This window comes from Enhydra lutris, unplaced genomic scaffold, assembly GCF_002288905.1.
Source record: "Enhydra lutris kenyoni isolate GAN:26980312 unplaced genomic scaffold, ASM228890v2 scaffoldscaffold24, whole genome shotgun sequence".
NCBI classification, from domain to species: Eukaryota; Metazoa; Chordata; class Mammalia; order Carnivora; family Mustelidae; genus Enhydra; species Enhydra lutris.
The window spans coordinates 4,196,744-4,221,171 of NW_019154108.1; the positions used below are offsets into that span (position 1 = coordinate 4,196,744).

Sequence of the window (24,428 nt, forward strand, 5' to 3'; positions counted from 1 at the left end):
GGCTCCCGACTCCGCAGGGACCGGAAGAGACGGAAGTCCCGGCTGCCCTGGAGCGCCGGCCGCGGGGCGGTGACGTCTCCCGGAGCGCGGCTGCGAGTGGCCAGAGCCCCCGCCGGAAAGCGCAGTATCCGAGACGGGCGCCCACTGCCCGGGCTGCAGGGCGCGGTCCTCTGCCCTCCGCTGCCTAGAAGGGGTGGCGGGGCTGCGGCAGGAAAGCCCGAGGCCGCCGGGCGGTTGCTCGCGCTCAGCCGACTTCACGGGGGCCCGAGCGGGCGGGAGGGATGAAGCCGCAACGCGACGGACGCGGGGAGCCGAGACGCGGCGCGCGCCGAGGTCAGCGAAGCTGGTCCGCGAGCTCGCGGCGCGACTCGGCAGGTCACCGCGCCGGGCTCCGTCTGCCCGTCCGCTGCGTGCGGGGAGCGCGGTTCGCTCCGGGATACTCGACGGGGCTCGGAGGGCTCAGATCACAGCAACGGGCCGTAGCGCGCCGGCTGCCCTGTAGCTTGCGTGAGCCTCCTCGGGCCCTCGCTGCGATGGCCGGGCTCAGATGCAGTCCGGTCTGCAAAACGATCTCTTTCCATTTCTCTCCAGGTTTCTGTTCCCAAATTTGGCAAGATTCCTTGGCTTAGTGAGGCCAGCCTCGTGAACAAGCCGTTAGTGCTCAGCCTCCCCAAAAGGTAACAGCTCAGCCCCTGAGCGCAAAGGTTGCAAGAAAGACCTCCGGGAAGATGATTCCTGGGGGTCGGTTATCAAGGGGCAGATCCGGTCCGTTGAGAAACCCAAGAAGAGGGTTCAAAAACCGGAAGTGGCCTGGGTTTCTCAGACAAGAGTGGACACTCAGTATAGGCTTGGCGGGGGGATGCGATCTCCGCCAACCTTCCTCTCTGCGGCCATCGCTCAACAACACAGACATTTGCCCCTGGATGCTGCCTGTCCGACGCCTCTGCTGTCCTCCGCATCTTACTTTGTCTCCTCTAATTTTAACCACCAAAGTCGAGAGAGTAGCCTCTGCCCCAACATCCCTTTGAGGCAGTCTCCTCCCATCTCACCAGTCCTTCCACTTCCAAACAGCTATGGGACATGATGCTCTGTTTCAAAACTGGCGGTGTTGGTGTGTTCGCAACATTTTAGCGCCGACACTAGCAATAACCCGGCTTCCTCACTCTTCCTCCACGTTCGGTCCCTGGCTGTGGTCATACTCGCTGCTCTGGGGAGGGGAAGTGGAAGGAAGGGGAATGTGAGGTAATGCGGGGGCAAATGGGAGAAACCAGAAGGGACTAAGGAGACACGTGCCCTCCTGCCCACAGGTGAGCGAGTCCCCGTGAGGGACACTCTCCCCACATCCCCTCCTCGACTGCATGGATGCGAATGGGCTGCTCCTTTTAAAAGCCACGTTCTCTGTAAGCAGCCAGGCCGCTGTGTGCATTTTCAGAGCCCTCTCAAGTGCTTCCTGCTCTTTCCTGCTACTTTTACTTAACTTTGTATCTAGCTAATAATAACTTCAAACTCTAGCTAATGTGAAATGGCCGGTGGTTTCTGTCTAACTAGGGTAAGAGCTCACTATCCCAGCTCAGCCCTGTTCCCATCAGATCTGCTTCGGCAGCCAGGAGGAAGGCACCACCGGGCACAGCTCTCCTGTGCCCGGATTGTACAGTTTTGGGGTCGGGCATAGAGAGGGGGACCAGGACAGGGAACAGGACTGAAGAAGGCAGCCCCAGAACACTGCGGGGCAGCCCGAGAACACGGCCAGGTCCTGGAATATCAGAAGGGACAGACTATGGACAGTCTGAAGGGAAGGGGTAGTTTTCCCTCTGGCCAGCTAACCTTGAGCTGGTCCTAAGGAGAAATTACCTCAGGGTCAGTGAAGCTCTGCTCATTTCTGAACGGACCTTGGGCGGAGATGTCAGCCCACGTGAAGAGAAACACACTTGTCTACCTCATAGACACTGGCCGGGACAGACTCCCGGGATGGTGCCTGGAGCTTTCAGGGAGACAACACCGGAGTGCAAAGTCCTTTGAAAGGATGGTTTGTTTAAATATCAACAATCCTTAAAGATTAGAAACTCTTCATCCAGTTAAAGCTCTGGGTTCCAGGCTGTTTGTTTTTGGCAAAACCTTTTCCTCAGGCCTCAGTAAGATAGTGATAAATGTGCTTTTAGCATTTCCTAGTTTCGGACAAGCAGTTTTAATGCAGAACAGTCTGAAAAAGAGAAAGACACTTTCAGTGAAATGTACTCAGAGCCCCCCAGAAACACACGTACAGGCTGGAGGACTGAGGCCCGGCTCAGAACACCGGGGCCTCCACAGACCTCCTTCCTTCAGAGAAGACGGTCTTGCCACCCAGAAGCCACACTCATCCTCGGGCTCGGAAGCCCCCAGGTCACACTGAGGCCCTGTTGATCGGAGATCACTGAGTGCTCAGGCAGCTCGAGAGTGGCCTCTGGTCTCCCTAGGTCAGCATTTGGATGTCCAGTCCAAGGCAGGCTGTTCCAGGTCAAAAACAGTGAAGGGGCCGGGTCAGACCCACCACCCCTGTTCCACCAGGGCCCCGGGAAATGGTGAGCAGAAGTGAAACTGCGAATGCCTCCGGAATACCAAACTCCTTCCACATGCCTGAGTTATAAATGAACAATGAACAACGACCTCTTTCCTCGTTAGAGAGGTGTTCCCGGCATGCCGAGTTTCCATTTCTGGAATGCCGGGGGCATGCACAGTGTCGTACACACAAGCAGTTTAGGACAACCCGCCCCCCTGCCTGCCTTGGCCTCTGATATTGTAATAAAATGAAACAACAGCCGCGAGGCCGGTCACACCCTGTGAGGAAAACTGATAGGATCCCTGCAGTGTCACTGCTCCACCCCCTGACTAGAAAGAAAGAATGTTCCAGGGTGGTTGGAAGAAGAATCTGTTCCATGGGAAGAAATGAGTAGACGCAGTGCCCAAGGACACAGACTCCAGGCATGGAAGAACCCTGCGCTTATTAAAAATGAACAACTGCTACACACACAGCTCTTCCAAGGAGATCTGGTTGCATTTCACCCATTACACGTCTGCTCTTACGAATAACTTTTTCCTGCCTTTGTACACTGTCTCCGACACTTCATTGGTTAGTTCAAAACAAAAGGACAGAGAAGCTAGAGTGACTTACGAGGGCAAAGCCATCCTTTGGAAGCTGCCAAATGGTCTGTGCCCTTCAGGACTGGGGTGAGAACTCCCTGGGTGTCCCCTGGGTTATCTGTTGGCAAGGAGAAACTTTCCTCTGACCTTCAAGTTTCTTCTGGCTGGTCTGAGAATCAGATCGACCTGAGACACATTAATAAGGGAAGATCAAATTTAACTTTGTACATACAGGAACCCACGTGAGATTCCAAAGACAGTCATACCAAATGACTATATATGTCATCCTGAACTAAGTAAGGAGAAGGGGTTGGGGAGTCAAAGGGAAGGAAAACAATTCACAGGAAGAAAGGAGAGTAAATGTTCGGTAAACAAATGTTTGCTGGGCCACCGAGAAACAGTGGGACCCAGAGATGAATTTCAACAGACTTTGCTAAATGCCTCCCGGGCTACCTTACCTAGGTGATAGTAAATTAGTAGTAAATAGTAAATAATCTATGGTGATAGCTCCCTTCCCGGGAGCAGGGCCTCTATCTAAACTCTTCTGGCAGTTAAGGGGAAGGTCAGCATTTCTTCCCAAGTCTTTTGGGCCTTGATGGTTTTCACCTCAAAATAATCTGCAGGCCAGAGTGGTGCACCTTGGGGCTGTCTGTTTTGACCCCTGTGTCTCTGAACCAGCCAAGGGCTTGGCTCTTCAAACCAGAGGTTGTGGTTCTAACTTGCTTTATTTTGATTACTTCAGATATCCTCATGCCTCTGCCACTTTTCTGATTTCATCCAAGAAGGATATGAATTTGCCTATTTTGTTTCAAGTTCCAGATGTCTTATCTAAGGTACTCAATTTTTGCTTTTTCATTGAAAAGACACCCACAGTGGTTCTAGTATGACATTGCGTGTACATACAAAGCCGTTTCCTATCTCCTTAGCAGAGCCCTGGGCCTGGAACCTCATCACTCTTCCATAGACAGCTGAACGAAATAGATAAATAAATGAGCATCGCAGGCTCACCCAAGCTCCAGGGCACTGGCCCTAAGAGCAAAGGTCACAATCATCAAAAAGTGAAAACAAACACACACATTCCTCTTGAGAGACAGGCCCAGAGGACTTCAGGGACTGCTGTTCAGCCTGTGTCCGGAGCCGGTCCCAGCTCCTGGAGCCTCTGACCCTGTCCCATCACGGCCCTGATCCCTTATGTCTCTCACGTACAAGATCCCACACCTGTGGAATTTCCTGTTGTCGTCCTCCTATCCCCTCCACCTCTCCGAAATCAACTGTGACTGGCTCTTGGGCGACACTCCTCACACGGGAGCACCCCGAGGGGTCCTGATCTTAGAGGTGCCGGTGCGGTCAGCAGCGCAAGGAGATGGAGGGAGGGAACTCCTGGGTGGATGAGGGGTTTCTCACCTGAGAAATACACAGGGCTAGGCACTTGTCACAGCGCCCATTGGTGGCATGCCCCATCGTGGGGACAGCTCTGCTCTGCGAACCTCCCATCGGCCGGCCATCGTGCGCCTGCTTAGGGAGGCCTCCTGTGGGTAGCATAGATAGGAAGAGGGGTGAGTCCGATGTCACCTCCATGAATGGGTGCACAGACTGCACAGGTGCACAGCCGCCCTGCGAGGGGTGGGAGGGACAGGACGGGTGGGCAGGGAGCAGCGGGGAAGGGTTCCAGAGGAATGGGCTTCCACATTCGATCCGGCAGGTGTTTCCACAGAGGCGGTAAGCACCAGGGGAGCACAGACACCGACCTGAGCTTGCAGGAAGGGCTTGAAAACATCAAAGAATCTGGCCGCAGCAGCGAGGCATTAAGACTCTAGACCCCCGACTCAGTGGGCAAGGGGCCAGAGGGGAAAGCACAATGGCCAGGGAGAGGGGGGAGGACTTTCTTCCGCAGATCTTAGAATTTCATGGTGCGATGCTCACGGGTGACCGCTAGAGAGCAGCCAAGAGCAACAACGTTCCTAGCCTGGGCCCGGGGGCTGAGACGGGCTGGGAATCCGGCGTCAGTACTCCCGAGGGATGGGAGAGCAGGGGGTGGGGGGGGACCTCCTCGCCCGCGTCCTCCCCTGTCGGGGCCTGGCCCTCCACCTGCCTCTCTCCCTCTACCGCTCTCCGCGCCTGTGTGAGAAAAACAGTGGCCCTGGCGGATTGGAAGGGCAAGGAGGTGTGCAGAAGGCAAAACTTTACCTTCGCCGTCTTAGGGTGTTTGGCTGCCCCAGAGAGTTAACTGATGTAAGGTTAATGGAGGAAGGCACCCCCTTGTGTTTAGTGTAAGTTTTACGTGGCACAGGAGCCCTCCTGAGGAAATGACCCGGAGAAGTGGCCACACCTGAGTGTTTGAGGCTGGGCTGAGCAAAGAGAGGCCGAGGTGGGAAAGTACCTAAGACGGCCCTGGCAGCTAAAGGAAGATCGCAAGTATCTAACAGGGTCTGCGTGTCCGGAGTTGCACAGAGCCGCCTGGGACCACGAAGGCCTCCCCTCGGACCCTGTGAGTGAAACACGGGCTTGGCTGGCAGCTGCTCCTTTCTGGAAAGAAACCGTGCTGTTTCTGGTGGGAGAGGAAAGCCCTGTGGACCCTGGATGCTCTATCTCTTCCTGTAACCTCCAAATCAGGGACCTGCCAAAGGGCTCTGGCAGCACGGCAGCCACCAGACGGCCTGGCCTCTGGGACTGGTGCGAAGGTCATGCCACCTGGCTCCGTTCCTTGTCCCAGTCACAGGTCAGAGGGCAGAACTTGGAACACTCACATTCCAAGGGGCCCCCCTGCCCTGCCCAGGAGCCGTCCTGTGGCGGAAGCGGGTATCTGTGTATCTGGGGCAATGTTCACTGATGGAGAGAGAGACAGAAAGGAAACAGAGAGGCACAGAGACGGAAAGACAGGGAGAGGAAAAAAAAAAAAAAAAAAAAAAAAAAAAAAAAAAAAGCAGAAGCTGAGAAAGACCCAGAGAGGTAGGCAGGGGCACAGAATACAAAAAAGGAAACAGAAGAGGAAAGGCAGGGCTGACAGAGAAGAAAAAAGGAAAATGAACCCAAAGACATGGAACCCCAACCCTCCCCCATTTAGGCAAGGGCCCTGTGGAGGGAGCTACAACTCCCAGGCTCCACTCCCACTGCCCGGGGCAGGCGTGGACTCCTCCCGACGCCCTGAAATCCCGGGCACTGGCACCAGGGCAGAAGGGAGGCCCAGAGCTGACTTGCTCGGAGCTCCCCAGCCAGGCAGCTTGGAGGGTGGGGCCCACACGGGGGGCTGCCGTGGAGACCCTGGGCCTACTTGCAGGGTCGGTCCGCTGTGCGAGAGTCGGCTCCCGCCCCCGCTCCCTCCCTCCTCTCTTTGATCCGGGTTTGTTGTTCCAGCCCAATGAGTCAGAGTCCAGAGGGGAGCCTTACTTGGGCCGCTTTCAGAGACCTGTGACGAAGAGCGTTGCCTACCACCGAGCTGCAGGGCTGAGACGTGGCTGGGAAAAGGCACAGGACGGCAACTCCCAATTTTCTCACCACCTAGAACTCCTTTTCTTTCTTCTGTCTCCCTGAATGAGCTTTGGAGAGCCCGTGACCGCCACAGAAACTACCCTGCGTACTCCTCAGGCCTTTTCCTGTGTCCGTGGACCAGACACCTGTAACTAAAGATAGGATTTTATTATTATTTTTTTAATATTAGAGAGGTAGAGAGAGAGCACAAGTAGGCAGAGCAGCAGGCAGAGGGAGAGGGAGAAGCAGGTTCCCCACTGAGCAGGGAGCCTGACTCAGGGCTCGATCCCAGGACCCTGGGATCATGACCTGAGCCGAAGGCAGGTGCTTAACGGACTGAGCCACCCAGGCCCCCTAAAGATAGGATTTTAAAAGAGAGGTAATAATTACTACCACTGATCTGATGGTAATACAACCCACGTGTAAGAAGTCCTAACAGCATACGCATGGCTGTTGATAATACTTTGTGTGGTCTGAAATGTTTCTGAGTCAACCTACGAGTATTTGAAAAAACTGTATTCACTTTATTCTTTAATGGAGATGGCTGGTATTTTCAGACCGCAGGAAAATGTGTAATTATCGGAGGGTTTTTTTGAATATTGAAAATAGCTCTCTGATCACTTTTTTTTCTAAGGGGTGTATGCCCTCATACAGACCCTAAGAATCCACTTTCTCCCTGATAAAAGGTAATCTTCTTCTGGCCCTTTAACCAAGGAAGTTTCTGGCTCACTGAAACTAAATACATGTATGGTTGGACCAAATCTCTCAACCCTTCTGGGTCACAATTTCCTCGTTGTGTTCATTGAAAGAACTGAACTAGAGGGGCCCTGCGGGCTGTCTCTCATGGAAGGCGGGAGTGGAAAGGAGGAAAGGAACAGAGGTGTCGAGGGGCAGGGAGGACGCAGGCAAATTTGTCAGCACTCCTGAGCGCGCGCATGAGGGCTATTTTTTTTTTTTTAATTTTATTTATTTATTTGACAGAGAGAGAGAGAGAGAGATCACAAGTAGGCAGAGAGGCAGGCAGAGAGAGGAGGAAGCAGGCTCACTGCTGAGCAGAGAGCCCGATGCAGGGCTCGATCCCAGGACCCTGAGATCATGACCTGAGCCGAAGGCAGAGGCTTAACCCACTGAGCCATCCAGGTGCCCCATGAGGGCTATTTTTAAAATCACCATCTGGTGCTTTCACATTTTCAGTTTTTGTTATGTGGAGAGGTCTGTGTGCAAGACAGAGAGAGAGGTGGAGGGAGGGAGAAGGAGGGAAATAGGTTTCTCTGATTCTTTATCAAAGATTCAAGAAGGCCGAGAACTTGGGCCATGAGCCGACCTTATGAACCTCAGCAAGTTTAGCCTCAAACATTAGGACGTTTCCAGTCGCGACACGCGAGTAGCAGACTCGGGCTTCTGGGGCCCGGCTGAGCTGTGCGTGGTACCTTGGCCAGGCTACAAAAGGTTGCTCTCACTTTCTCATCACAGCTGCCATCTGCCGTCCTGGGGACAGCTGCTTGGAAAATGAGAAGCCCATTAGCATTTCAGAACTGCTTTTCTTGGTGGTGCTGCGTCTACAGAGGATACAACCAGGGGCCCAGGCTCTGAACTAGCAGCCGCTTCTCCTGCCGTTCCTGCTGCTGCTGCTGAAGGGGCCTTGGGGAAACCAAGAGTGAGCAGCACATGCTGCAGAAGGGAAAGCCCTTTGGTCCCAGGGCTAGGAAAGAAAGCAAGGCAGCGGGTGCGGGGAGGTCGGGGGAAGGGGAGGCCTGTAAAACGTGGCATCCCAGATCATCTGCACCGACTTCCTGCACACATACAAGTATGTGTCATGGGGGATAGTTTAAAATGCTCACAGTTGGTTAAGCCTCTGCCTTTGGCTCAGGTCATGATCACCGGGTCCTGGGACTGAGCCCCACAGTGGGCTCCCTGCTCCTCAGCGGGGAGTCTGCGTCTCCCTCTCTCTCTGCCCCTCCCCCTCTGCTCGAAGAGCTACGGTGCGCCAGATTCTTGATGGGCTGTAGGGATGCAAGGATGTTCGAGGTGTGTCTTTGCTTTTCAAGAACTCTCAGGCTGGTGGAGGAACAAACACATTAAAAAAAAACAACAACAACAGGACAAAATGCAACAAAACGCGACATAAGTCTGTGACTGGAATCAGAACGGCAGGTGCCCGAATCGGGTTAGGGGTGTGCGGAGTGGTAAGAGGGCGAGCAGAAAGACTTACTGAGAAAGTAACGGCGAAGCCGTGTTTTAACCGATGAGGAGTTAACGAGGCTGGCAAGGACGACATGAAACGTTCGTCTTCAGGCCCCGCGTGGTGGCGGTCATCATGGGCACGCAGCTCGGGAGTCACATCCGCAGCCACCATTCACCTGGCGAGATCCTGCCATGCACCTGGGAGGCCTCTCGGAGAGACCCGCGGCTTCATCGGCGACGAACTCCTCTTCTTGTGCAGAAACCAGAGAACCGGAAGGGGAGGGACCCGCTGCGAGACAGACCAGCGCCTGCTGAGGACACCAAGACCGGACCTGCCCGGACGCCCCCACCGCCGCCTCCACCTGTCTGTGCCCTCTGCGTCCTTTCAGACTCCATGTAAATGCCCCCTCTCGAAGCCTCTCCTGACCCTTCCGTGGGACGCCGTCTCTCTTTCCTGAAGGCCCAGAAGTCTCCTTGCTGCTTCTGTGATATCTAGCCCCCCGCCCGCCTTGGTCACAGTTTCAGACATGAACCTTAGTGTCAGAACTCACGGAGGTGAGGGTTGGAAGGAGGAGCCCCCCCCCTCCCGCCCCGGGAGATCCCTCCACCCTGGGTATCGGGAAAGGTCTGGCAGAAGCTGGAACCTTCCAGAAGCCCAGGAGTCTCTGCCTCTCTGCCCACTCCCCACACTGGGCGGTGGCCCTTCTCTGCTAGCCTCAGTTACCCGAAGCCGGTCTTCTAGGTCATCCTCCCACGCTGTGGCAGGGCTTTCTGGGCGGTGGAATGCCCTGCCCCCAACTTGTTCGCCCCAACACCTACCCGAGCATGGCCGGCTCCTGGAGCCCTGCTCAGACCCTTCCCTCTCTGCCCGCCCCACCCCGTCCAGGTGAGCTCTGTGGCTTTTTCCAGGTTCACTGTGGCCTCCCCATATTTCTGTCCCGGCACCTTCCACACCGTTATGCTTCCTTGTCCTCAGGCGGTGGGTGTGAGCCACTGGAGGTCAGAAGCCACGTCTGTCTTGTTTCAGGGACCCTGGCACCCAATGAACGGGCAAATGAATGAATTGGTGTTTCTCCCTGGCCTGCCTTAGGGCCAGAAAATGTCTTACTCATCTTTGTGGCCCCAGCCCAGCCCCCTCCACAGGCTGGCCTCATTGTTGAGTGGAAGGATGGAGCTGTTCACACTCATCCTTGAACGTCCCAACCCACAACACTGTAACACTCGGTTGATTCTCTTTAAATGGCCTATAAAAATGAAAGGTATTTTCAACATTTGTCCAAAGAATCCAACTTCATCCCTAGTTTTTGGTCCTCATGCCTTCGATATGGGGCCTCACCCGAAGGCTGTCTCAGACAACGAAGCCACCGGCAGACCAGTCCGCTGAAGGTCGCCCTAGGAGCGCACCCCAGCCCCTCCCCGTGGTGCAGACCCGCATTCCTCCTCTTCCTGTTCCCCACCCCCGCCCGGGGAAGCAGGACCGGGTCAGGCCACAGGTGTGCACACGTGTAGTCCGAGGTCAACAGACAGTCGAATGGCCGGAGGAGCCTTTAATTCATACTCACTGTTTGTTCCGCGACCCTCTTCTCCCCCATGTTATCCACTTCCTATGAACACACCCCACGGCTCTGATGTCAGCGTGAGTGAGGAAGGGTCAGTTGCACCCGTGCCACTGTACGAAGGGGTCCTGAGGCTACTGATCGGTCTGTGGATCCCCCACTCCGGCCCAAACTCTTTCTGGCCCTCCCAGCTGCAGCCAAGCCTGGCCTCAACTTCCACCTGGCATTGGGCTGAGACCAGAGACTCCCTGGGATTTATGGAGGGCACAACTGGTACCGCTCTTGCACCTCCAGCCCTGCCCCCTTCTTTGCTGCCCCAGGGACCCGCACCATTTCCTCAACTCCTCCGTTTCTCTCTCCCCTCAGGCCAGGAGGCTCCAGAGTAGCCCCGTGCTGATCAGAAACAAGCACCTGTGCTCCACATGTCAAGAGATAAAAATGGTAGGTCAGTGGGACGGCAGAGAGGAGCGCGGGTGTCCCAGGGTAGAGCACTGCCCCCCTCCCACCGGAGCCCAGTGGAGAGACGACACTTTCTGCAGGGAAGGCTGCAAATAAGGACCCGTGGGTCCCGGGAGCACCATTACCTGACACAGTATGATGACCCATCTCCATTTTCAACAAACCCAAAGATGAACTAGGGTAGGCGGGTCAGCGAGGTAGAGCTGAGAAGAGCCGCTTTGCTTTGAGATCCTAAAGTGACTCCACTGCCTTAGGGGTTCAGGCGGCTGGGGAACCCTCCCCCGGAACATTTCCCCAACACAGCACAACGCACACCCGTACAAGCAACCTGCCTCGACCCTTACAGTCACGAGACAAGCAGCTTCATCTTTGGGTCCATCAATTCAATCAGCGCCTCAGAGTAGAAGCTAAGGAGAGGTCCTGTAGCACCTTCCAACTTGGCGGGGGGGGGGGGGGCTGTAGCTGGTGGTGCAGAACCTGGGGGATGGAGGCTAGCAAGGGTATGGAGGAAACAGGGACAAAGCTCTGTCATCATCACAGTTGCTGCAGAAAGAGGCCTGCGTCTGGAGGAATGTTCTACAGGTCCACGTTAGGACTTGGATCTGTTGAAGGATTAGGGTTAGGGTCAGTCAGGCTTGGGTTGAAGGCAAATTTAAACAGTTAGGGTTAGGGTCGGAGTTGAGGAAGGGTCTCTACAATCCTGTGGTTCTCCTTTGACCCTGGGCTGACATGCAGTAAGAGGAAGGGCAAGGAGTAGAAGAAAATCAGGAGACCCAAGAGAGCCTCCTTTGAGACGTTAATGGCGAAAGGGCTTTGACCACTAGGATATGAAAGAGATGGGCAGTTTTGCGAAATCTTTCTGTGGGATTTGGAAATCTAACTGAAGCTGTGAGCAAAGGTGCACCTGAACGTTACAATCCCTGTTCACGTTCTTCGTAATTAGGGTCACAGCGTTCGTTATTAGCATTGACTGGAATCTGGGAAACCGGGATTGGGATTTCTCCCGGTCTTATTCCCGGAACCACTCTGTCCACATTTAGAATGCACTGACCCTGGCTTTGGCCAGCTGGCTCGCTTGGGACTTTAGCAGCTGCTCTCTTTCTCAAGACCTCTTCTCCGACCTTTGCCCTCACCCACGCCTGACTGGAGGAGAACCACACACTGTGGTTTTACCATTCACTGCAGAACCCAAAAAGAAAGCCCTCAAACACTAACATCAGACCAGTGCATGCAGACCCTGGTGAGAAGCTGGAGACGGTTAGAGAATGAGCGGGAAGTAGATACCCTTGCTTCACTATGTGTAACAGCCCTTCAGCTTCCTCCTGGGCTGGGGTACTGCGTATCTGCCCTGTCACTGAGACCTCTCCTTTCTCAGCAGGGGGCTGAAGGCAGATGCTGGGGAAGATATAAAAAGACTCCTAAAAATAGAAGGAACTTCCTCGGCCCGATAAAGCACATCTATGAAAAACCCACAGCTAACATTGTACTCAATGAATATTGGATATTTTCCAGGCTGGATATTTTCCCCTTAGATCAGAAACAAGACCAGGATGTCCAATCTTGCTACTTTTGTTTAACATTGCTTAGGGCAGTTAAGACAAGAAAAAGATATAAAAGACAACCAGATTGGAAAGGAAGACATAAAACTGTATTTGCAGATGGCATAATCTTAACACCTAGAACGTCCTAAGAAACCCACAAAAGACAATTAAAGCCAATAAATGAGTATGGCAGCCTTACAGGATATGAGAGCAACATACAAAAATCAATTCTGTTTCTATATACCAGCAATGAACAATCCAAAAACGAGATTAAGAAAACAGTTCCATTTACAATAATATGAAAAAATTAAAATACTTAGGAATAAAAATAACAAAATAAGTGCAAGACATGTACATCAAAAGCTATACAACATCATGTAAAGAAATTAAAGAAGACCTAAATAAATGGAAAAAAACCATGTTTACAGGTTTTTAAAATGACAGTACTCCCAGACTGATCTCAGTCCAATACCTCTCAAAATCTCATATGGCATTTTTGAAGAAACTGATATGCAGATCTTAAATACATATGGAAATGCAAGAGATACAGTATAGCTTAAACAATCTCAAAAGCAAAGAGCAAAGTTGGAGGACTCACCCTTCTTGGTTTCAAAACCTACTATAAAGCTACAATAATCAGGACTTAGTGGTACTGGCACAAAGACAAACATATAAATCAGTGGAATAAAATTGTGAGTCCAGAAAAAACGCCTTACACTTGTGAACAATTAAAAAAGTTTTTTTAACAGGAGAAATGAAATTTAATCACATAATATGGGATCTCCATAAGAATAAGAGGTCCTGAACAGTTGACTGCTGACCGAGGTGTCAAAACAATTTAATGAGGAAAGAATAGTCTTTTCAGTAAATGGTACGGAGACAATTGTATATCCACATGCAAAGGAATGAAGTTGTGTCCCTCCCTCACACCATATACAAAAAATAACTACACGTAGATCAAAGGCCTACTTGGGAGAGCTAGAACATCAAACTCCTAGAGGAAACTTGGGTGTAAATCTTCATGACCTTGAATAAGGAATGGTTTCTTAGATATGACACCAAAAGCACAAACAACAAAAACTACCTAAATTCGCCTCCATCAAAATTAAAAACTTTTTTGTTGCAAAGAACACAATCAGGAACACAAAAAGACTACCCACAGAATGGGAGAAAATGTTTGCCAATCATGTATCTGAAAAAGGACTAGAATCCAAAATATATTTCTTAAAAGTTTATAACTCAGGGGTGCCTGGGTGGCTCAGTGGGTTAAAGTCTCTGCCTTTGGCTCAGGTTGTGATCTCGGGGGTCCTGGGATCAAGCCCTGCATTGGGCTCTGTGCACGGCGGGGAGCCTGCTTCCCCCCTGTCTCTGCCTGCCTCTCTGCCTACTTGTGATTTCTGTCTGTCAAATAAATAAATAAAATCTTAAACAAACAAACAAACAAAAACAAAAAAAGTTTATAACAACAATAAAAAACCAAACATCCCAATTTCAAGATGGACAAAATATTTGAATAAACATTTCTCCAAAAAAGATATACAAATGGCCAATAAACACACAAAAAGATGTTCAACATCATTAACAATTAAGGAAATGCAATTGAAACCGTAATGAGATATTATTTTACACCCACGAGACCACCCATAATAGAAAGTGGACAATACAAGTGTTGGCGGGGATATGGATAACCGGAACCCCCATACATTGCTGGTTGGAATGACATCCAGTCAACATATGACCCAGCATTTCCAGCCTAGATCTATACCCAAGAGAACTCAAAACATATGTCTGTACACAAGCTTGTACAAGAATGTTCTTAGCAACATTATTCATCATAGCCAAAAAGTGAAAACACCCCAAAGGTCCATCAACTGATGAATGCAGAAACAAAATATGATCTATACAGGGAAATATTATTCAGCCAGGAAAAAAGAAAGTCCGTCTATATGCTGCAAGCTAGATAAACCTTGAAAACATTTTGTTTCGTAAAAGAAACCAGACAGTAAAGGCCATGAGTTATATCAATTTCATTTACATGAAGTGTCCAGAACAGGCACATCTGTAGAAACAGAAAACAGACAGCGGTTGCCAAGAACTTGGGGAATGAATGAACGAAAATGAGTGCTAATGAGGACAGAGTTTCTTTCTGGGCTGTTGAAAATCTTCTGGAAGTAGATAGTGGTGATTGTTGCACAACTTTGTGATGCTACTAAAATCCACTGAGTTGAACACGGAGATAGTGAACCTTACGGTGTCTGAATTTAAAAAAAAGATTAGCACTAGGAAAATATTTTTTTTTTTTTAAATAAAAGCATAGATGGAGCACCTGGGAGGCTCAAGTCAGTTAAGTATCTGCCTTAGCTCAAGTCATGATCCCGGGGTCCTGGGATGGAGCCCTGAATGAACCTTCCTGCTCAGCGGGGAGCCTGATTCTCCCTCTCTCTTCCCCCCAACTAGTGCTCTTTCTTGCTGTCTGTCTGTTGCTCGAATAAATAAATATTGAAAAAAAATAAAAGCATAAAATAGATGAATATCAGAAAAATTAAAATCCTAATAGGACTTGGCTTGACTGACCACTGATACTCCTGGGTCTGAGTACCCTGGGCCAGGAGTTCAGTTTAGTGTAGAAGAAATTACCTAGTGAAAGTTATAGCTGTGAGTCACCAGGGATAGCCACCTTAATTTTATGTAAATTATCTCTTACTACATGTCTGCTCCAAACAGCTCATCTTCCGCTTAAAATATCTATTTCATAGTCCTTCTGTTACGTGCATTGCTCTCCAATAGACACTTTCAAGCCCCTTCAAAGTAGGATGTCAGACTGGATATACTGTAGGGACCCGTTCTTTAACGTACATATGTTCACTGGTTTCAGAAGTCTATTTACGTAACTGAGTTCATTTCAACGAGTATTTATTGACTGCCTACCACGGGCCAGGTACTTGGGTAATAGCTCAGCTACAAAGGAAAAAAAGTAAACAAAAGAATTAGACACAAGCCCTACCTTTAAGGAGCCAGTGGGTGAACAAATAATGATAATAAACTGATGAACAGAAGAGAGAGAGACCTGGTAGGATGGGAAATGGAAAGTAGGAAAGCAGGTATCAGAGAAAAGCATGGAGAGTAGGATTCAGGGAAGTCTTTCCCAGAAGATGATGCATAGTTTTTAAGACTGAATAGGAGTTGCCCACACGACACACGTCTTGTCAGGGACAAAAATGCTGTCTTCGGTAGCTTTGTTCTGGGGCAGGCCCCGATGGCCCACTCATGCCTACAATAGCACTGGCTGGATTTAGGGGCTTTTGAAAAGGGGTCATGCTAATCAGGAGAAGGTAGGATTTCCTCCATCTTTCTTGGCAACAGAGCCAACCTCAGAAGAAAATTTAAAAAGGCAGTGTGACTCCTTCATTCTCGTCCCTTTTATATATCTAGAAACCTCTACCCAGGTTCTCACCAAAGACTTTGCTGCCCTCACGTCTCGCAGATGCTCCTGTTACCAGATCATTCCCTCCTCCCCCAGCTGCTTCTCCTCAGCTAATGAGTTACAACAATCTGATTAAATAACGTAAGTGATTGGCATTTCTATAGATCTGATGTTCAGGTTCTTCTCTATTTTCAAGCACCTCCGAAGGCCCTTAACCCACAGTAACTTGCAGGCTTGTTGTGTCGTACATTTAAATCCCAAGCCCCTCCATGAATAGCCCAGTTGAACACCTGCACCGCATCCCGTGATTATCTTTTCATTGTCATGACTACGAGATCTTTTGAGAAATGGCCGGGGGGTGGGGTAGGTTAGTGAAAGCCTAAGCTCCAAAAGAAAACCAATATTTAGTGACACTAACAAATCTGGAAAAGTTCAAGAAAATAGTGTCTTAATCAGGAATACTGTAACTGTATGATTTAATATAGTCCTCTAGGAAGGGCACATTTAAAATCAAATGTGCTTCAAGGTGGGTTCATTCATTCACTAATTTGATCAACAAATATTTCTTGAACAGACACTGTGTTAGAACCTGGAAATATAAAAATAGGGACATGGTCTCTGCTCCCTTGCAGCTGAAAGTCTATGAGGGAAAACAGACACCAAGCAAGTAAATACAATAAAACCCTGAGGAATATGCTGGTAGAGGAAGCCTAGGGCACAGTGAGAAGGTAAGACAGGACCACTGAACAGTGGTCCAGGAGTCAGTGGTGTCTGAGAGAGGCTGACTGGTGATCTGAGACCTGAAGAATGTTGGGGGTGAGCTAAACAAAGAGAATTGGAGGCTTTACCAATCATGAGGTTTCTAACCTCAAAATCTGATAACTAGGGAAGAACATAGACCCTATGACTTATGGGCAGGTGATCCTCTCTGGTTCATTCATATCACAAAAGAATATAGAGTGATTCCAACATTAAATACAACTTGTGTTTGTTAAGGTGGTGCATTATTTATTTAAATTGGAATAGTTTTGGGCAATGTTCTAAATGAGACTTTCTTTCTCAGGTACAACCAAGAACTGTGATAATCCCTCATAATCTGAAACCATCCTTTGAGAATTTTATGAGTCATAGGTAAGTTTAACATTTAAATCAGGACATTATTTTAATTGTTTATATCAGTTTGGGGACACAGGACAGTGGATTGAAAAACATAAGTAGAATGTTCAGGGAATACTTAGGGAATGGGCTTCTCCGCTGAATTCATTTCCTGGTTAAACCAGAGAATTAGACCAGAAAAGTTGTTTTCACCTTTTTGCTTGAACAACTATTGAAATTATGGTAGAAAGTATCATCTGCCTTTCCATCTTCCCAAAAACAGTACTAAGAAGAGGATACGAGGTTCCTTTGGTAACTCAGGCAGAACTGAGTACAAATTTTCCATGTAGATGTAGATGACTTATGTAATTCAGAAGGTACGGAACATCACACATAAGCTGTTCTCAGCCCATCAGTTTGTCTGGTTGTCCTTTGCTACTTTCTTATCAAGATCAAGTATATAAAAAATAAAATCCAGTCAGAATTTTGTTTAGTTGGATATCAGGTCCCCCCCCCACCGTGTGTTTAGCTATCAGAAAGGGAAAAGGGACTTTAATGAAGCTTTTACTTCATTAGACTCACCCAGTGTCTCACTGGATAAGACACCAGTATAGGTAGACTTGCCTTACAGTAGATGGTTGGAATGTAGGCATACAAACAGGGTCGGATTTGAGGGGATTAACCAAAAAAGTTATATGTGATCCAATGACACTCTTTTTTTTTTCCTCATAGAGAAAGCAATAATATGGAAAAATCAGTAGGTCTTTTTGTAACCTTGTGTTGGACAGCAGTAGATTTATGATTCCTTTCATGAAATTTGCTCCACTACATCTGCAGTGTAGACTCAGATATGCTGGGCGCCTGGCTCAGAGAGATAGGGTCAAAGAGGAATGGGTAGTGTTTTTGAACCCAACACACTCCAGCACTGATAACATTTACCTGCAACTTTTCCAAAGCTCCTGTCAGATCATAATAAAAGTAATTCAAATAAATATTCTGTATAGACTTTAAATAGAAAACAGAACTATCTAAAGTCTGGGATTTCTGAGCAAAAGTGTCACTCCTCTGTGATAGAAACTTTTGAGATTTGTTGTACCAGTTCATTTATCTTGCAAGTCTGGTATTTTAAATAAAGTCCCAAATTCCAGAATCATTACCTGTTATTAAACAAGTAACTCTTATTCCTTGAGCTAGACTAAGGATTGAACCAAAACTAAAATCCCGTCTACACCAACCTGAAGTATCATTAGATGGTTCCTTTTTTTTTTTTTTTTTTTCAATGTAATGAAGGAAGACAGACCACTTCTGTTTGAGATTTAGCTAGTGTGACTATAAAGGAGGGTCCTGGTTCTGTTTGTAGCTTATAAAATCTGTTCTTATGGTTTTTGAGTCTCACTATATATATGGGGGGGTAGAATTGTCCTTACTGAAATAAGAGTTTTTACAAAGTGACTTTAATTGTAACCATTGTAGAAGTTAAATTATGTTTGTTGAATGGAAGGAATGAAGGAAAGAAGGAAGGGAGGGGGGAGGCAGAGAGAGGAAATATGAGTGGGGAGATATATGTTTATTGAATTATAGTGCAAACAAATCTTAAATTACTCAGTCTTAGACACCTTCCTGTTTGTTCAACATGGGTAATAGAAAGAATTTTTCTTTTCCTTAGTCCCACTGATTCTTCCAATGGCAACTGAGTAAAATAAACTGGCCAGATAGGCCATATTTTTGGTAGCAAAGTAAAAATAATATTGGAAAACCTTTGTAGAAATGGAGACAATGAACTGAATGCAGATCTCACCAAAGTTTACAGATTTGTCAGTCTTTAGAACTTAAGCAATTTAATGTAGAAATGGCTTGGACTCATATCATTTTGGTCAAGGGTCATTTCCACAGCCGTTGCCGCCAGGAGAAATAAATGTGGTCAAGACATTTTCTCTAAAATTGGAAGGTGAAATAAGTGATGGGATTAAGGAGTAGATTTGTGATGAGCACTGGATGATTAAAATAAAAACGAACTGGGGCGCCTGGGTGGCTCAGTGGTTAAAAAAGCCTCTGCCTTCTGCTCAGGTCATGATCCCAGAGTCCTGGGATCGAGTCCTGCATCGGGCTCTCTGCTCAGCAGGGAACCTGCTTCCTCCTCTCTCTCTCTCTGCCTGCCTCTCTGCCTACTTGTGATCTGTCAAATAAATTTAAAAAAAAATCTTAAAAAAAATAAAATAAAATAAAAACGAACTAACTAAATAAAAATATTCTTTATAAAAATTGATTTAGGGGCGCCTGGCTGGCTCAGTTGGAAAAGCGTGCTACTTTTGATCTCAGGGCTGTGAGTTTAAGCTCCATGTTGGGTGTAGAGATTACTTACATAAGTAAATATTTTAAAAATTTCTTTAATCAAAGTTGGATTGACAACAAAATATTTCTAAATGGTTCCTGTCTTGCTTTAATAACACTCAGCAGTGGAAAAACCAGTCTCACCGAATAATATTGATGGGAATAAAAGAAGAGATTTTAAGACAAAAAATAAAAATAAAATAATAAAAAGGTTCTCACCAAAATATTCTGTTTTGCACTTGAAGGGTAGATTAGTGATCTGGAAGAGTTGTTCTTTTTTTTTTTTTTTTTTTTCTGGAAACTGGAGGATTCTTGATTCCTTCTGTTTTTAGACCATACATGATCTGACAATGAATAAAATATTTTTTCCAATGAAGTTTTTATCACAATCCTTAAAAGCAAAAGAGCTTGAGATGTGGTGGTCTCTGGCCCCGTCATCTTATGCTGTAGCCGACTGGTCTGAGCATCAGGTTAACAGGTGCTGGTTTCAAGAGAGCATCTGCGTTTTCACATGCATAGAGGCACATTCCTTCCCACCAAGCCTTAGCCACATAACTGATGTGTTTTCTTGCTTCTTCCAAACAGAATGATGAATCTTCATCCACCAAAAGCCCAGACTGTAGCCAAACATTCCCATAATGACATCTCAACAGGTTTGTGTTCTTTTAGAGTACTTGTAGCGGGGGGGATATCCTACCCCCCAAGTAGTAGGATGAAAAGTTTAATCCCTAAGATGGTTTCTCAATTTTCCGAACAGGTTCCCTCTGTCTGCCTCTTTCTCTTTTCACATACTGCTTAACGCCTGTTTTGATTGCTCCCCAGCCCCCGCTTCGGGCCGGCCCCTCCTGTCCCCTCCCCAGGCCTCAATGACCTTCATCGGTGCCTTGTTCTTTCCCAGGTCTTCTCCAGGCCACAGGGAATCTTCCCCATTCTTTCTAAAGAGCCCCATAATCTACTTGCTGAAGAGTTTTCATGGAAATGAGGCTCAAAGTAGGTAATTCCCTTTCAGGCAGTTTAGTTGGGAAAGGAACCGCATCCCCACACCCTTGGAATGGCCTCTCCAAAGCCCTGAACCTCCACCCCACAGGCTTCCTAAACCACCTGCCTTCTGGCAGCTGCGCAGTGCTGTTCTTAGGTCCACTTGCTATTAATAGTCAAAAGAATAGCGGCTTCAGTTCCGGCTTCAGCATCGACCTATGTCTCATCTCTTAAGAGACGTCAACACTGAGCTGGTGAAGGTGGGTGCAGGTCATTCTTTGGGGGCAGCTCAAGGGTTTAGTGCAGTAGAGGCTGTCATGTTAATAAGTTTATCCATCTTCTCATTTGCTCCCATATTGACTGAGGCCACCTCCAACTTTTCTCTCATTTGATATGCACAATAGGGAAAATCGAGATCCCTTATTTGCTTTATACAAATGGGAAAGTCTAAGCTCCTTCTGCAGGGGAGCTAGCCAGAATTGCCCAAGAAGGCATCCAGAGAGGAGATTTGAAAATAGAAGGGATATTTTAAAGGGAGGCTAAAAGCGCGGACCACAGGCTTGGGTAATCAGTTTGGAGATATTCACACGAGCAGAGTGGAGTGAAAGACTGCCAGTCCCAGCCACTCCCTTGTTAGGTGTCCGGAAACATTGAACTAAAGAGCCAAGAGCTAGGAACATCCATCCAAGAAAAGCTCCCCCACCATCATTGCTGGTCTGTGACCACCTCACTCTCTGGAAGTCACGGGAACATTGGGGGACAGGCACGGGCGCTTGGTTTCAGTGTTCTCATTTCTGGTCACACACATTCTGAGTTTTCCTTGAACATGGAGTTTTTTAGACCTGCTTTGCAAAGGAGTAGAACACACAATCACACACACACACACACACACACGCCTTTCCCTCAGCAAGAATGTTTATTTTGCGATTCTACGGGCAATGCGATAAGATGCCTTTCATCGATTTATTAACCATGAGAGTGTCGTTCAGCCACCAATATAAGAGCTAGACTTTGTGTACATAAGGTCAGCACATGATGTTCTTGGACATATTGTGACTCTTGCCCACGGAGTCCATCCAAGGGCGGTGATCTTAGAGGCAGGACTTCAGGGAGAGTGCTGAAGGAGCTGGCTAGGAGCTGAAGCTGGGTAGATCTACTGTCCATGCCAGCTGTGACATTTCTGAGCTGAGCTTTGCTCCCGTTGGTGCCCTCTGAGAGGAGGTAAAAACACTAGTCTAGAAGCAAGGAGACCTGGGTTCAGATCCGAGTCTTGCTGCACAGGACTGGCCAAGTTGTTTAAACTGTCTGGTCCTCTGGGTTCCCACCTCTGAAGCCAGAGAAAAACCTTCTGCTGTCCCTCCTCCCTCTCCTAACCCCCACCCCGTGCTGCTCCTGCCCCGCCCCTGAGAGCCAGACTCTCAGTACGAGCAGCCTTCACCTATGATCAACCCAGAAAAACTGCTGAAGCTGCCACCCACCTGTGGACACGCTACAAAGACCAAATGGCTGACTCATCCCAGCGAACGTAACTGCGGGTCATTGTCTCACTCCTCTCCTTGATCACACAGTGACCTCTAGTATGTTTCTGGATTCGGATAACCCTTGTATATTATCAGTAATTATTAGTGAGAACTAAGTAAACAGAAAGAACCTATCTCCAGAAGTTATGGGGATTTCTTCTGGATCCATTTATCTTGACTCTGGCGTTGAGTCCAGAGTACCATGACACGTACAGGCTCCGGTTGTCCATAAGCATCAGGAGAGATGTGAACAACCTGCTCTGGCCTGCCACAGGCACGTTGGTGTGACATGGTTCAAAGATCACCGGGCTAGGATTAAGGAGATCTGGATTCTGGTCCTCAGTCCATCAGTGCCTGTGACACTGGACCTCTGTTTCCTCTTCATTACAGTGATAAGACCAAACCAGATCCTAGGTCTGTGGTCTTGCAACATCTCTTAGCTCTCATTCAGCTGGAGTGAGGAGCTTTTCCAGAGAATTCGGGACTCCAGTTCCCTTCCATTCAGTGACTTCCAACAGAAAGACGTTATCCTTCAAGCAATGTGTCTTCTGGGAAAGCTGAATATTCACCAACATTTTTGTAAATAAAATCAGATTTTAAGAAGAGGTCAGGAGGATGAGGATTTTAAAGAACCCTAGTTTACATTATTTCATAAAATGAAGGTTCCTTTTGAAATGCAAGTCTATTGTAGACTTTTTGTTAAGATCACGTTTGGTTTTTGAAGATAGAACTGTGTATGTGTCCCTGAAAAGTCTTCTTTTTTTTAATATTTATTTTTTAAAATTTTAATTCAATTAGTTAACAAATAATGTATTATTGGTTTCAGAGGTACAGGTCTGTGATTCATCAGTCTTATGTAACACCCAATGCCCATTACATCACATGCCTTCCTTAACGTCCATCACCCAGTTACCCCATCCTAAGAATTGAATCTTCTTTTCCCTTTAACGCACATTATAACTCCAGATACATTTTATATTCACTTTTTATTTAATTGACAATAACTCCTAATACTTGAATTTTGTTTCTAGGTACTCTTTTCTGACCTCTTTGATAAGATTTTTAGGACCTTAAATCTTCTGCGGGATAAGATGGTTCTATTAAAAGGAATTCTTATGTGAATTTTGAATCTGCTTTATAAGGTCAAAAATAAGTCTTTGGTGACCTTTAAATATTTTGAGTGTCTTTAAAAATATATTCTAAGAAGTGCTTGTTTTTCCTCCTCCTTGCACTGTCCTGCAGAGAGTGTCCACTACAGACTGCCCATTCTGGGCCCCAGGACAGCTGTCTTCCACGGACTGCTGGCGGACACCTACGCAACCACGCAGGAGACACGACTCTCCTCCTTGCCCAGAAAAGAGCCAGTGAGCAAGACAACAAGGCAATGAATGAATGGTCGGAGCTCATCACCTTCCGGACTCACAAAGAGAAAACAAGTTAACCAAGCCAGTTTCTAACAGATTAGCCTAATTTCCTCCTGTCACCAAAAAGGTGACTCACTTTTGCTTTCTTGAGAGTTGCTCGAATTCTAGCTCCTGCCACTGTCTTCTCACTCACTTTTCCTAAAGACAAGTGGTTTAATTTCCGTGACTGTAAAAGTTAACTGATTAAAGTGGAACATGTTGAGTGTCAGGTTTTTTTTTACAATTTGTAACTGTGTTGTGGTGGACAACATCCTTCTGTTTCTAAGATTTGGGTTTTCTTGCAAATTATTCCAGCTTTTCCTCAAGGCAGGGGGCTGGAGATGGCTCCCGGAGGTCTCTTGTGAGTTCAACCTATTGTGAATACAGGAGAGAAATGGAGCTCACCCTCCTGTCCTTACCTCTGTCAGTTAAGTGGTAGATGACAGGAGACTGTGACGTAATGGGAAAATGGCAAGTGATTAGTGACTACAACTCCCCAGGACAGGACACGTGCCTTGTCTCGCCCCCCCTCGTTTTAGTGCCCTGTGTATTACCGGATACTCATCTGATCTTTGCTCACTCATATCTAAATCACGTGCTTGCATTTTGTTCTTTGGTTACTTTGGTTTGAGAATGTCTACCTTCAGCTCTGTCTTGGTCCACGTGTCAGCAATGTGAGGGAGACAGAGGAAAACTCTAGGCTTGCAAATATTGTATTTATAGGCACAAATGCTCCACATCCAGCTTAAGGAGGGCTCCTATAAAAAGGGTCTCTTCCATTCTTTAGGATGCAGTGGGCTTGTGGAATCCCAGGACCCTGGCTAAATGGACACTGGGCCCACATGTGAGAACCAGAACCAGCCTCTGTGCTGACTGCATTTAAAGAATGGGCTTCAGGAATCTTTACCAAATGGCCTGGGACCTAAATTGACCTCAGTTCTTAAACACACACACACACACACACACATTTAAAAACAATCCCCCACCCCCAAACCAGAAAAACTCGCTCAGTTGCCCTGTATTTATGGTAAGTCATGATTCTTGGTTTCAGTTCAGTTAGAGTTCAATAAATCCAAAAATAGTATGTACTTCCCCTCAGAGCACACAGGTATTATGAACCCGCCTTAGATCATTGCCGAAGGACAGACAAATCATGAATAAAAATGTTTTTCTTCTTTTTTGTTTTGCAATTTAATGTATCCTGTAAAAGGATTTGGGGTACCTCTACCCCTGAATTAAGGGGAGATACAGGCCCCAAGCACAATTATTTGGAGCTTTTGAGATAAACTGAATATTACATACTTAGGTAGATAGAATGCTTTCTAAATCTCAAAAAGTCCCCACCTGGAGTA

The 24,428-nt window shown here is 47.7% G+C and overlaps 1 protein-coding gene across 1 annotated transcript; it reads left to right on the forward strand.

Moving 5' to 3' along the window:
- The first annotated feature begins 281 nt into the window (after positions 1–281).
- Positions 282–23,295, forward strand: LOC111150633 (chromosome unknown C1orf105 homolog). Its single transcript, XM_022508122.1, is given in 7 exon segments — positions 282–557; positions 559–677; positions 3,860–3,950; positions 10,692–10,766; positions 16,813–16,880; positions 19,761–19,828; positions 22,916–23,295. Coding segments are annotated over 7 exon segments (843 nt in total). The 3' UTR covers positions 23,062–23,295.
- The last annotated feature ends 1,133 nt before the right edge of the window (positions 23,296–24,428 follow it).